The following is a 14,544-nucleotide window of genomic DNA, read 5'->3' as shown; positions in this document are numbered from 1 at the left end:
TAAACAGTTTCGCAGAACCATGTAAATGGGGAGTTCTGTGTGACATTATCGTCGTAAATTATTTTCGACGAACATCTTGCAAAAGTTCTGAACGCATTATTTTAGAAAACCCCATTCCCTACTATATGATTAGGGATTGCAAGCATAGAATCTAGCATTAAGGCAAGCTTTACAAATTTGCACTTATATATGTCCGCTTGTTTTTTTTTACATATTTATAATGCCCTAGCAAGACGAAACAGCTCTCACAGAAAAACAGTAAAATCATAAGTTGCGCTTAGTTTATGTGAATAATAATAATAATTTGTTACTCGGAAATAAAAACAATGTACAATGTACATTAAAAAAAACTTATAATTGCCAATCTGTTGCTCACAATAGTATATGGAAGGAGTGATTTGTTTAAAATAAAAGCTCAATATTCTGAAACACCATGTATTTATTTTATATTCTTATTATACAACTCATAATATGTATCTTTGAACATAAATATTTACTTGGTTATGCCTTCACTGGTTTTCCTTCTGATGAACGTGTACACATATATTTTAAATTATAAATTTATGATACATTAATTCCATGTATTTGCAATGAATAAATATATTAATATTTATGTATGTGAATTTTTTTTTTTTTTTCCAATAATTGAGTATATGGATTACAATAATAAAAACATTCATAAAAAAATGGTGAGAAATAGTATTCCTTTCAATAGTAAATAATTTAACTCATTCCAGAGAAAAAATCTGACGCATTTCTCGCTTTGCTGGAAGGCAGATTATTCCTTAAGTCTTTCCTTTTATTTTGCTTCTTGTAAGCCGTGCTGATTTCCATATCATTGAAGTAAGAGATATTCCAAAACTTGATGTCGTTGTCGTGGGAGCAAGAGGCTATGTACGTTCCGGAATTGCATATGTCCATTCTCTCCACCGAGATTTTGTGCTGACCGACAACTCCCAGATGCTTGTGGGGGAAGAGGTGTGTGGCTCGAAGTATCCCGTCTTCTCCGGACATGACCACAATGTTCTCGGTGACTGGCACCATGCAAGTAACTGACTGCTTGGGGCCCGGATACTCATCGCTGTGGAGACCAAATTCCCCCCAATTGAAAAGATACATTTTGCCCTTTGATGTGCCAGCCAATATTTTTGTATCATTCCTGAACAACCCGAGACATGTCAGTTCACACTCATACTCGTTAGATTGAACATAGATTTTCCTGCAAATATGACGAAAAAATATATAAATTTTACTATGAGAAATAAACAATACTTATTTACTAGTCGATGAATATAATACTTATGCCAATTGAATTCCCATGTGAAAAACAATTGAGATACAATATTGTCAGAACTATGGATATGTTGCTTAGTTCCGATAAATGTTAATCTTAAGATCATTAATGATACAGCAAATTTATTTTCTAAATGATGACTATAAGCATCAGGGATAACCTTTAAATAAGATGTGCATAGTAAGCTATTTTGATTCGGAAGGAATATTGGATTTAAAATACTCAACGAACAAAAGGAATTTTAACACTCTCTTTGTGTTTACAAAAATATGTAATTTAATTTATCATTGTCATTTGCAAAATTCGGTAAGCGGGTAAACATATTGCATCATTACAAGCAAGCGTGGTTTTAAAAAATTTAAAGCAGTGTCGTTTAACCAATGCGTAAAGTTCCTACTCCGAATGCAAAATACATTACAGGATATGTTAACTCCGCAGTACAGTAACATGGTTCCCAAGTTTTGCGAAACCGACTTGCAGTTAAAGCTAATAATAAAATCACGCTTGATGAGGCTATAAATTATTTGTTTTTTGCGCTTTTGAAATAAAGACGGTGGAATTATTTATTTATGTTAATTATTTATCCATGATTTTTTTACAAATATCAATAAGAATAGTACCTACTAATTGGCCTGCGATTTTTATTTTATTGATTTATTTGCTAATTTAAAAAAAAAACACATAATAATCTATTATGCAGTGAGTCGGTTAATCTTAACATATTGTTTGCGGGAAACACATTGCCTCTACCAACAGTATGTAAAAAAAAAACACTGTTAAAAGCGTTTTTTACATACTGTTGGTAAAGCATGGGAGACGCTTATAGGCGTTATTTATTATTTGCTTATTTTTGGTAAAGCGCTAGAGATACCAAAAAATATTGTACAGGTCGGAATTGGGTTTCCGGTTACTTATGATTAGGTTACTTACGATTGGTATAGATCCCTAATTAATATACTAATTAGGGTCAGGTTTCATGAAAAATCCGCCCGACAACAGTGTGTTAAACTAGACCTAATAAATACTAAATTAAATAACATAAAACCTTTGTTTATAAGTTCAATTTTCATTATATTTGAAATCAAAATATGGACTTAAAATAAATGGTACAAAAATATGTAAATAGCATAACAAAAATAACACAAACCTCGCATTCATATTAATGGTGCTCAAAGCGCCGTCACCTCCGCTACAGACTAAATATTTAGCTGCCGAGTTTGTTATCATGTCAGATATGTAATCTTCAGAAACCTTCAGGGAAAATATCGGAATAGTACGTTGCTCTCTTATATCCCACATTCTGACAGTACCATCATCATCACCTGCAAAAATATAAAACAATCAAAATAAAATTACAATGTTTGGAAGAAATATGAACCAAAATTAATCGTTTACAACAGTCAGAAAATATAATTTTTTAAATTACAGACTCCTATACAGATAATAATTAGTTAGATAATAATTAAGTGGGATGCTCAGACTTCCATCATCTTTCATATAAAAAGGATAGATTCTTCATCTCAAGTTAAGGCACCTATAATATATAATACATATATACACTGCATGACTGAAAAATCAGATTAGCCTTTTTCATGCCAAGGAACAAAAAAACATATTGAAGCCTGGGCTTCTGTTGCATAACCGATTCAATTCTTAATTTGACAAAATAGTTCATTAAAATGCTACAAATGCTTTAGAAATATCTAATAAAATGTGTTTAATTCATTGATCAAAAGGAAAATACGCAAGTGTAATAAGTCAATAACTACCTGTGGTAATTAAATTTTCAGAAATAACTTTCAGCGAGTAAATTGGTACTTCATGAGCTTTATCATAAAATCCTTTTAATTTACCAGTTGCCATATCTGTCAGTGCGATACTTTTGTCCTGTAAAAACATAATACATATATTATTCCACACATCAAGTAGTATTTTGAACACCGCTCCATAGTACCTAAAGCCAGTTTTTATGAACTATGGAGTAATTTAAAGAATTTTACTTACAATTGTAAGTGAAATTCTACAGTATATGCAAATTTCTCCGGCAGTTTTTCTGATAATTAACCATTTGAATGCTACAACCGTGTTAATAGGTCTTAAGTTATTTTTTGGGCTCGCAACACCAGCAAAATTTATGTGTTTATATGTATGACTTTCCTACTTATTTCATCAGGCAAGGTCAAGTGATTTTAAGTGTTAATATTGGGACATATGGAGACATCTCTCGGAATAAATGACATTAAGACAAGATGCAGAGACAAGCAAATATATTTTAAATATGACTTTTATTCGGGCACTGCTATATATTGTTGTCGGGTAGTTTTTTCATCAATCCTGACCCTATAATTAGTATACTAATTAGAGTCGTATACTAATCACAAGTAAGTGCAAACCCAATTCCGATCTGTAATTTTTTTATGCGTGCACGCGCTCTATCAAAAGTAGCAAATAAAATGCTTATAAGTGTCTCCCACTCTCTACAAACAGTATGTAAAAGACACTTTTCAGCGTTTCCCGCAAACAATGTATTAATACCTAGTTCTTTACCTTAGATGTACTGAAGAGGGTGGATCCATCCTCGCTGAATTCAATATCTCGGCAGGCCTTGGTATGCAGTTCATGCGTCGTGACTAGCTCGTTGGCTTCATTGGTATACTTGTAGATATACACGTCTCCTGTGATGGAGGCAACAGCCAGGATATCTTGGTCTGGGTGGAAACACAGGTCCACAACACAATCTTCTGTTTTGATATCAGGAGGGTGGTCTCTCTGTATCTCTTTGGCTGCTTTTATGGCCTTGACTAACTCGTCATCATCGTCTTCTCCTTCAGCTTCGGGCTCTTTCTGTTCCTCTTCATTATTAGATGAATCTGCAGCTTCTACCGATGGCGACAAAATAACACAAGTTCAATAAAGTTTATCATTTATTTTTCTTTTCAGAATACACCAGGACCTCTTTAACCCACTATTCTGAACACCTCTGTAATCCGAACGCCCACTCATCCCTCCCGCACTTCTTAAAAACGTAAATCTGTGCTACCACCAACATTGCGCCAGCTGCTTACCAAATGTCGAGCGTTTTACTTACCATTAAATAAATCTTGACCTACTAAAAATTTTGATTTCTTTAAAAAAAGTTTAATAAAAACATTCAAAATTTCACAAAAAAGAATTTTTTTATTTCATAAAAATACTCAGATTCTCCGTACTGTAATCCGAATGCTCCACTAGTTTGAACAGAGGGTAAATTTTCAGCGTTTGGATTATAGAGGTCCTGCTATTTTTATTTTTAAAAAGAGTGCAATACAGATATATTTTGATTTATTACATTGGAAGCCAAGATCAACTTAATTAATTATACAATTTTACAATTTTACAATAGGAAAGGATTTTTTAGCAAGATTTTTTCCACAGATGTCGGTAGTATAAAGAATTAGCAAAGTTTAAAACCAAAAATCAAATGTCAAACTCAAAGCACAGAAATTAATATTTGATTTTTGGGTACGAAACTTTTACAAACTGCGTGAGGGCATTATCGAAGGACACACACTGTCCCCAACTGTGGGTAAAGAGTTGAACCAGCTGATAACAGGTTGTAAACCCAGTAACACCCAGACTTCAACATTCTCTCTGTTGAGATATCTATATCATGATAACAATTCCACGAGGGAAAATACCAGTAATTGTGGGCAAAGATTTAAAAATAATATAATCCATATGGATATTGGTTTATGTGCTCAGATACCATATAATGTTTTATGCATAATCTATCAAATATTCAATTCGGACCAATTTGAATAGGCGTCAAATAGGTCAATAGATTTGAGAAATAAATAAATAGTCCAACAAACAACAAAGTGTTTATCGTGATAAATTTAAATATTGTACGCACCGTCCTCAACCATTTCAAGGTCTTCTTCATTTTCAGAATCTGAAGTATCATCAAATTCTGAGCCAAGAGAGCTTAAGTCTGATATATTATTGGCATCAATCTCATTCTCATTTCCCAATAAAAATGTGTCATCATCTTCCTGTGCATCTAATCCCTTTTTGTTCAACACCATCTGAAAAGAAATAAAAGTTTTGAAAAAATCAATCAAAAATGGGTTTTTTTTTAATCAAACATCTGTTTCTCTCCATCCTTAATATAATGGAGAGAAGTGTAATCAATACCCTAGTTTGCATATAATACTCCCACAATTCCGAATCAGACTTTCGCTTGTTTATTTTTTTTTGAAGTAATGAATCTTCTAAAATAATAATTCATACAAGATAACCTTCTCTTTGTTAACGGAAAAACACCAACAAGTTTTTATTGCAAAGAGACTGATAAGCGTATCGCTTTGAACAAAAATCAATAACAAGAGCCAGAAACAGCTGTTGATCTTGTTGCTAAAAATGTATTATTTTTATTATTATAATTTCAATATGCTGATAACATACTTTTAATAAACAATATTCGCTAAAGTTTGCTGTAAAATACATTAACATAAAATGATAATAATATGCGATAAGCGCAATATTCCACAAACGTATAAATTTACAAAACTATCCATATTTTTAACATCAGTCCAGTCACCTTATTTTTCAGAAGATAAAACGAATCCGATGGGTTATCAGATAATATTTACTTCGGATATATAACAATAAAATAAAAATTAACACATGTAAATGCCCGGTTTTGGAGCACTTTGAAAACTGACGGGCGAGAAATAAAAAAAAAATATGTCTATTCAAACATAACCTCAACTCAATCCCGTGAGCATAGACTATTTACTTGTCACGATATATAAATTAATACATTTTGAAAAGTACCTATCTACTTTTACATCATTAAAAAAAAATATCACACAAAGTTCTGCAAGGCTTTCTTATTCAATTTGTTGTCTATGTACGTATTAATCTTCAATCTTAATTTTTTATGTTTCTAAGCTTTTGGTCGAATGATTTGTGACAGAAGGCTACGATTAAATTGTGACATATTATTTATTTTCATTTGGTGGTGCGTGTGGGTTTTAGTTTTCGTTGACAAATCGTTCAAATTTAATTTTGTAAGGATGACAATGGGAGATGAAACTCCCGTAACCTCACTCGTTCTTCCAGTTTTGATACGCCCTGTTCTTACACAGGTTAGTACAAAAACTATATTCGTGTCAACATCGAATTCTTGTGTAAAAATTGGCTACCATTTAACATGCTCCGAATTTCTTTTCTCTACATTAAACGAATATATTAATCACTGGTCGTTTAGACTATACAACTTCTTTTTTGCAATTGACGTATTATTCCTCAATCTATAAGTTTTGTAAAAATATATATAACTTATCATGTACCACACCCTGTCGCAATATGTTTCAAAATAGATTAAATATTTTTTTACATGACTGTTTCTAATTAACCCCTTTTTAAATTGCTCAACAAAATACAAAACATGTACTTTTTTTATACAATCATTCCATGTATAATTATTTTATTTTCTCGTATTATATAAGTTAATTTTTCTATTTCTAGTTGGAAAGATGTGACATTGGAGCGTCACAGACCCTGAGAACTGCCCTGGCACGAGCAGAGGCCACCATCCCTGGCTTGAGCTATGATTTGGTACTGGGTATTCTTCGTAGAGCGGACATGTCCGTTAATATGAATGAAAGCATCCTCAGACTTCAGGGCAGCATAACAGAAGCTGACGGTAGGTTAATTCTTTTAATAATCTTATTAATATATTATGGGTTTCATATTTATTCTTTTGCTCCATGGGTAGAGAAGTTACTTTTTTTTTAATTTCACTTTGTTAGTAGGTATCACTATTTCTTAAAATCTATTATGACACATGTTTCTATGTATTCCTCATCATTTTCAAACATCGTGTGTAAATCTTACTCTAAATTTTAGAGTTGTGTCCTTGTGACATCGAGAATAGGAGCTGTTTCTTTATCAGTGGGGACATGGACAATTGGGGGGAAGGTTTAGTCATTGTCAAATTGTTAGCTATGGATTATTATTATTTTTGAATTTAAGTTTTCAACATGTTGCAGTTTATGACTTTTCGTATAAATATTATTTAGGATTTCTACGTTATTGTTGTTATATGTGTGATTGTAATCCATTGAACGGTTAGCGAACTCAGAAAAATCATTATTTCTTAAATATAATTCATATTCCTTGATTCTTGTTTTCTGGGGTGTCATACCAATGTATCAACTTCATAGTCATAATTGAATATCGTTCCGTTATCTACTTTATTACTATAAATATTTTTTATTTAAATAATTTTAAATTTAAATCCAGTTTCATATCATCAGGGAATTTTTTGGCTATTTTATGTATTGTTTAATTTATGTACGCTTCACATACGGTGTTTGAAAATAATATGAAATCCATCAAAACTCATGTCACAATAGATTTAAAGAAATAGTGTTTCCCAAGTGAAATTTAAATTAAAAAAATTTAAAAAAATTTAAAAAATGAACCTTTTTGTGTGTAGTAGTTTAAATTCTTTTTTAACCTTTTTGTGTGTGTAAGTAGTTTAAATTCCTATGATTTCATTAATCCTAAGAAACTACTCATGTGTGAAGATTCGTGTGTGTAAGTAGTTTAAATTCCTATGATTTCATTAATCCTAAGAAACTACTCATATAAGAATCACGTTTTTGATCAATTTATTTGTTAGCATGGTTTTTTTATGACTTTATGGAAAAATATTCTCATCATTCCCTTAGGCCCCAGATTCACCACTGATACATAAAACTCATACTTTTGTTTTGTATTTCAGCTATCGAACTTCGATTAAACAGATCAGAAGATGCATTCCAAGAGTTAAATAAGAAGTCTGCAGCCCTCAAAAAAATTCTCAGCCGCATTCCTGACGAGATTACTGACAGAAAGACGTTTCTTGAAACGATAAAGTAAGTTTTGCGAATACTATTCCCATCTAATGGCGGCAGGGCACAACCTTTAAAAAATTATCAAGTTGTTTTCGTAATTGAGTGTTTTGGTCGAAGCACAATCGCTTTACATAAATTTAATGGTCAAGTGTCCAGTAGCAGTCAGTGTTTAGTCTTCTGATTTTACTTTTTTATAATTCCATTTAATTGTGATACCCAATTAGAAGTCTAATAAAATATAATGTATAAAATGAAATATGTATATATAAAATACAAGCGTCGGGTTGTGGCCTTGTGGTTAGTGTCGCGGACTCTTGAGTCAGAGTTTCTTGGTTCAAACCAACTCTACCACAGTTTGATATCTATTTCTAATAATGAGCCGCTTAGGCTTACAGAAATAGTATGAAATTGAAATATTTGTGTAAATAATAAATACACAAATATTTCTCTTTTTTTTTTAAAATTATATTAAAAATAATACAATTCCATGGCTGATTCATTCTATAACCAGATAGTATTTAAATGAATCACAATGGGTTTGTGCTTGTTTTCATTGTATTTTGCAAGACCGGCACAAAATTCAATGTATCATCGAACATGATATTTTGAGCAATTTTACAGAAGCATTGATAATATCACTTAATAAACTACTCTTTATATTTGTTTTGCATGACTGAATTAAATGTCTGTTTTTTTTCTTTTTTAGAGAAATAGCCTCAGCTATCAAGAAGTTATTAGATGCAGTAAATGAAGTATCTACATTTACTCCCGGCGCTGGGAAGCAGGCGTTAGAACAACGAAAAAGAGAATTTGTCAAGTATTCAAAACGTTTTTCAAATACTCTGAAAGAATATTTCAAGGAAGGACAGTAAGTTTTTCATTAAATGTATTTCAAAAATTGCGTAATATATCGATTTTTATGAAATATCTGGTAATTGCTAAATTTTCAGAATTCAAATATTCATAATATTTATTTGGTTATTCTATGAGTATATTGTAATAATAAATATCGCTGTCTACGGTTGATTCCCTTGGAAATGTGAACCCAAATGGTCTTATTATATTATTTTATCCAGAAATATTTACATTATATGTATTTTGTCGGTAAATTTTACAAAAATATTTTTAAATTTTAATTCTTCCCTTATCTTTTTGAATTCCATATACTTTTTTAGAATTTTAGTCTATTCTATTGAACTGTCAACCAAATAAATATATCATCCATTTCTGCTTATTTAAGTATGTAACTTTCTTTCATTTTATTCTTTACATAATAGTTTTTTTTCTTCTTTTTTTCAGAGCAAACGCAGTGTTCATAAGTGCCTTATGTTTGATTCATCAAACTAACCAGATAATATACACAGTTAAAAACAAATGTGAATAACTTAATTGACACATAATTTTGTAAGGCATTCCATGTTTATTATGATTCATTAATTTTTATTTATATTCAAGTTTTTAATTGAACTTAGACGTTATAAAATATTTATAGATATATTTTATATATTTCAGTGTCAATCATTCACGAAAACAATAAAATTGTAGTAATACAAATAAATTATTGTTAACTATATTATGCCTTTTTATTTCAAATATATATTTATATATATATATATATATATATATATATATATATATATATATATATATATATATATATATATATATATATATATATATATATATATATATATATATATATATATATATATATAAACATATATTTAGGAAACAATATTAAGACTAACTCCCAGGAACTCCCAGGAGATTGCTATCACAATCCTTTTATATGTAGATCCATAAATACAGCGCTTTGCCTGTAAACCAAAAATACATTGCTTGAGCATATAAATTTTCAGCATTGTAAAAAAAAAATACATAATCATCACTAAACTATAGACTATTAGATCTCAAAGAACTGACTTCACATCAGTCAATTAACAACAAAAATAACATGATAAATATACAACCAGATAACCCTCAGATCCACCCAATGCCACTCATATTTATGAACCAGCAGATTATTTCTATTTTCTTAAAATGTATTTTTCAAAAAGGTAAAAAGAATTGTTAATACAATATATCAAATAAAGGATAACAAATGAGGCATGTGTAAAACAATTTTTTTATCTTATTAGGGAAGGCGGCATCATTAACATAACTGCGCCAACAGAGATAAACAAACTAATTGTTAAGTTATTGTCATTTTTTTCTCTTCATTTAGTGTGAAAATACAGTACCCTCCCGATTTTCCGAAGTCAGGTTAACCGGGAAGCGGGTTATCCGAGACAATCTTTGAAAAAAAAATTTTTTTTAATCACAATATTATTTTTTTAAATCAAAACACTTTTTGAGGGCTGAACACATTTGTTGTCCGCATTGATAGAATAACAGTATCTCACTTATGTATCATGTTTATGGCTTAAAATATTAGTAAAATACCTTGATAATCTTTGTTTTATTTCTAAGTCATCATAATATGAGTGATAAAAATTCTTCCGCCTTATCAGTGCGATTTATTCGAACTAAGATTATTGTTTCGACATTAGAATAAAGATTCACTGATCCAGATCTCCTAATTGATCAGATCTTTCCCACCTTTAATCCAAACGATACTTTTTAGTACCATATTTTTAAAAAATATATTTTCAAGTGCAAGATATATATCCTTTTTTAAAGTTTCTAGTCATCTCACATTTCAACACATACGTCTTACTAAGCAAGTAGGGAAGGTATACATAACGGCATATAGCATAGTTTAGAATTTATTTTTTAACATTTTTTCATGTATACGGCTTAACCGAGAAATCGATTGTATAGGATTTTGTAGTGTACATGCCAATAACATATTCTTGAGACCAACTTGACTTAGTAACTCTCTGATTGGTGGATTGTTCTGAAGCAAAACTTTTTCACAAAATGTGGTCCCAAGCGTAAGAATATATTACCTGACTAGACATCTCTATCATTTGGCATCTGATCTTTTTAGAGTATGTACCCTGCCCCTTAGTGGCTGTTGATTGATTTATTATCCAACAATTGCTCTTATAAAAGTAGTACCTATTGCTTTGCATTTAAGAAAGAACAGAACAATTTAATGATACTCGTATAAATCGTTTCTGAAAAAGTGCTTAATGAAAGGAGGAAACGAACCTGTGAGATTTGTTAAATAGGATAAGGAGAGTTAAAATCCTTGTACAATTTTCTATAAGTGCAATTTCAATTTTTCATATTTCTTTTAAAAATGAAAAGTAAAATTAAAGAATGGCAGAAGAATTTTATAATGCAATTAATACAATATGAGGATTTTTTTAATAATTTATTTTCAAATGTGTTTAAAAAAATCGGTATACGACCGAAACACAAGACTATGTTATAAGAGTCGTTTGATTGTTACTAAGTATTCAAAATTTGCATTTTAAAATAATTCCATAGATTTTTTATGGAATAAAAATCTATAAAAGTAGTAGTAGAAGAAGAAGGTATTCATACTTAGAACATCCATTATGTTTATATACCTAAAATAATATACTTGCTCTGGTGGCATTGTTAAATTTATCCAATATTTTTTTGTTTTTTGGAACAAAAACTTATTTATGCTCAATAATTTTACTTTAAGAAACATTTAAATCGTAAAAGAATAACAAAAACGCCGAATGTATTCATTTAATATTAAACATATTCACATATTCATATAAATCATGTAAGCGTTGTTACTCCTTTTTAGCATAAATTTTATTCTCATTTTGAACTTCTAATGTCATTCAAGAAAAGTCGGTAGATGACTAGGTCGAGGTTAAAAGTAGAGGTGGTAAGATCCGGTCATTCAGTAGATCCGCATCAGTGGATCTGTTATTCACTAAGACCGGATCAATTGAATTTGGGATCTTTCATCGGACGAAACGGTGGGGAGAGGGAATTTTATCACAAATCTTATCTATAGCAACCAACAATAATATGAAGTTTTGTTGGCGCGAAACCATACTTTTCCCTTAAAAATCCTGATCACCTTGTTTTGTTTTTAGCCTTCTCTCGGAAATTTCTGCTATCGGCGGGAGTTAATTTTTTTATTAAATCGTACGACGACAACAACCAGCAACCAAAAGTATATAACAGATTTTGCTATCGTCAAACCTTACCTTTTTGTGTTCGATCTAAAATTCAATGAATCAGTAACCCTGTGAACGGATCAGCGTTAAAAAACGCAGTTCACTCAAAACTGGGATCCGGTCCCGCGACGTTCGCGAATAACCCACGTTTAGTTATAAGTAGTAGGACTCGCATAAAACAAGTGGTTTTGTAACTGCTATGTATAATTTAATAGTCTGCGGTAACTGAGACGTAAGAGCAAATTATACTAACTGAATATTAATTATATTGAATTTTCATCAATCATCTGTATTATTTTATTAATGGCTTATTTTTTAATGGTTTCTTATCAGATAAATAAAATAGTAGCGATGTCTCAAATGACAAATATGTATGTCTTCTAGCATTTTAATCAATTCAACGTGGTGGCCCAGAAGTCAAATCTTTCTGGGAGTTCAAAGGAATATATTCTTTAGGGTTTTACGTGTATAGGACTTTTCAAACTCACTGGACGATATAGAAACGCTTCATTCATAATAATTATTTGATTCCAATTATTTCCCACTCAGAAGCTACATAAAATTCCTAATTTTGGGAAAATCTACAGTTAATTATTTTTTTCAAAAAATATTTAGAAAAGCCACTTATTTTAAATATTTGTTTTAAAAACTGCAACGAAAAGAATTAATTTCTCTGTATGACGATAGAAATTATTATGGATCTTAAATGTTGTTGGCATCTAAAACATTGCTTCATCATACAAATTAGTCGTTATTATTACTTCTTGTATGAACTCGGCACATAGAAATGTAATTTCTGAGATAAATTTAGTATTTTTGCCTTATTAGCATTTAATTATTTTTATTTATTTATTTAAAAATTTTAAAAATGTCATACACCTACGTATGTATTTTTGTGTCCGGACCAATTCTGATCATAGACCTATTAAATTAAGATAAAAACGCAATTTAGTAAGTATTTTTTTATTTAAACAATAGGGTTTTGCCCGGCTTCACGTTTGATTTATATTGTTTTATTTTATGAAAACAAACTTAAATCATCTTAAAATGTCCGGAATTCAAAATTGTCACACATTTTCATGAAGAATACGATGATCCCAATCAGGGGCGAAATCAGCAAAAATACTAGATTTTCCCGGGATGACACGTGTCGTCGGGTAATGTATCTATTCGCATGCGTTCACATGACGTGAAAATGGATGAATAATAATCTTCAACGAAATGCTGCATTGTTCGTAGATACACGATTTGAAGAGTATTTTTTGCAAGATTTAATTACTATTTTTTTAATGAAATATTCAGTAATTTACATCGATTTTTCTCTTTACCATAGTTGATAATTTCAATATCAACTTTTAAAATCAGGATTTTTTATTAAAACCAATGAATTATTATTTTTCTATCCTATTTTTTAATAGTCCGCCTCCGTAGTGTAATGGTCAGCACGCTCGGCTACCGTTCTGGAGGTCCCGGGTTCGATTCCCAAGGGGGGTAAAATAAATATAAGTGTTTTTTCACTGTAATATTTATTCAATATTACCATGGACTGGTACCTGAAGCAAAGGCCTGATCACCTTTCCTTCATGTGTAAACGATCAAGATAACACTGCGTTTATATGACACAGTGCCCTATGCACCATTGGGGTGCGGATAAGGGTTTTATATATATTTTTTTATAATGAGTTTTTATAGCTATGGAACAAGAAGATATAAGAATACATGATAAAACTAGAAAGAAAGGCGAAAACTTACTTATGTATTGAGGAATTCAAATGTACGCAGCGTTACCGAATGATGTAAAAAAAGAACATGTCTTTTAAATTATATTTTTTTAAACTATACTTTTAAATTGAATTGCAAAAGGTATATCATAGAGAAATACAGTTTAAGTGAATAATACGAGTTAAGCAAAATTGAAACACTTATTATTATATTTGTAAATGTAATTGTATCAGACCCTGTTTATTTTTATTGTATAAGTAGAACTAAAATAAGATATAAGAAGAAAAAATATTGAAACCGGAATATTTTTGGTGCCTACTTGGAATATTATATAATATTTATGAGTTAACCGAATACAGAATGTTTTACATATATTTATTTGTATCGTGCATATATCGTATTTTTTTTACTTCGCGCATCAATTTATTTTCCTTTGCATGGAAGATATTCGCTTTCATCTGTGTCACGTTGCGTTTCCACGTGACAGTTCTACCGGTGAGCAGTACTGGACCTAGTTAGCACAGGGCACATGCGC

At 30.6% G+C, this 14,544-nt stretch overlaps 2 protein-coding genes across 3 annotated transcripts; one reads left to right on the top strand and one right to left on the bottom strand.

Moving 5' to 3' along the window:
* Positions 1-421: 421 nt before the first annotated feature.
* On the bottom strand, positions 422-6,052 carry LOC148310898 (WD repeat-containing protein 55 homolog). 2 transcript variants are annotated; one of them, XM_088257713.1, is made up of 6 exons: positions 5,874-6,052; positions 5,187-5,358; positions 3,842-4,173; positions 3,064-3,181; positions 2,442-2,616; positions 422-1,219 (listed from the first exon to the last, which is right to left on the bottom strand). In XM_088257713.1, exons 2-6 carry the CDS (start codon positions 5,356-5,358, stop codon positions 724-726), a joined length of 1,293 nt encoding a protein of 430 aa, XP_088113839.1. In that variant the 5' UTR covers positions 5,874-6,052; the 3' UTR covers positions 422-723. The 2 variants fall into 2 exon arrangements, with proteins under 2 accessions (XP_088113839.1, XP_088113838.1); XM_088257712.1 differs by lacking the exon at positions 5,874-6,052 and adding an exon at positions 5,468-5,656.
* Positions 6,053-6,225: 173 nt separating this feature from the next.
* Ccm3 (programmed cell death protein 10 Ccm3) lies at positions 6,226-9,749 on the top strand. The gene is made up of 5 exons (XM_088257714.1): positions 6,226-6,423; positions 6,806-6,983; positions 8,067-8,199; positions 8,885-9,046; positions 9,478-9,749. The coding sequence occupies exons 1-5, from the start codon at positions 6,238-6,240 to the stop codon at positions 9,560-9,562; spliced, it is 744 nt and encodes a 247-aa protein (XP_088113840.1). The 5' UTR covers positions 6,226-6,237; the 3' UTR covers positions 9,563-9,749.
* Positions 9,750-14,544: the final 4,795 nt, after the last annotated feature.

The sequence above is a fragment of the Brachycentrus maculatus genome, unplaced genomic scaffold (assembly GCF_059751285.1).
Source record: "Brachycentrus maculatus isolate JH-2025_06_01 unplaced genomic scaffold, ASM5975128v1 h1tg000086l, whole genome shotgun sequence".
In the NCBI taxonomy this organism is placed as follows: Eukaryota; Metazoa; Arthropoda; class Insecta; order Trichoptera; family Brachycentridae; genus Brachycentrus; species Brachycentrus maculatus.
Note: the sequence above shows the minus strand (reverse complement) of the source record. Positions and strands in the feature narration are given on the sequence as shown.

Excerpts from the sequence above, each read along its gene's own strand:
- Ccm3 (XM_088257714.1), top strand. The coding sequence starts at position 6,238 with ATGATTTGTGACAGAAGGCTACGATTAAATTGTGACATATTATTTATT. Across the intron at positions 6,984-8,066 it reads CAGCATAACAGAAGCTGACG|CTATCGAACTTCGATTAAAC; the intron begins GTAGGTTAATTC and ends TTTGTATTTCAG. Across the intron at positions 8,200-8,884 it reads ACGTTTCTTGAAACGATAAA|AGAAATAGCCTCAGCTATCA; the intron begins GTAAGTTTTGCG and ends TTTCTTTTTTAG.
- LOC148310898 (XM_088257712.1), bottom strand. Across the intron at positions 4,174-5,186 it reads CCTTGAAATGGTTGAGGACG|AAGCTGCAGATTCATCTAAT; the intron begins GTGCGTACAATA and ends CGCCATCGGTAG. Across the intron at positions 2,617-3,063 it reads TGAAAATTTAATTACCACAG|GTGATGATGATGGTACTGTC; the intron begins GTAGTTATTGAC and ends ATATTTTTGCAG.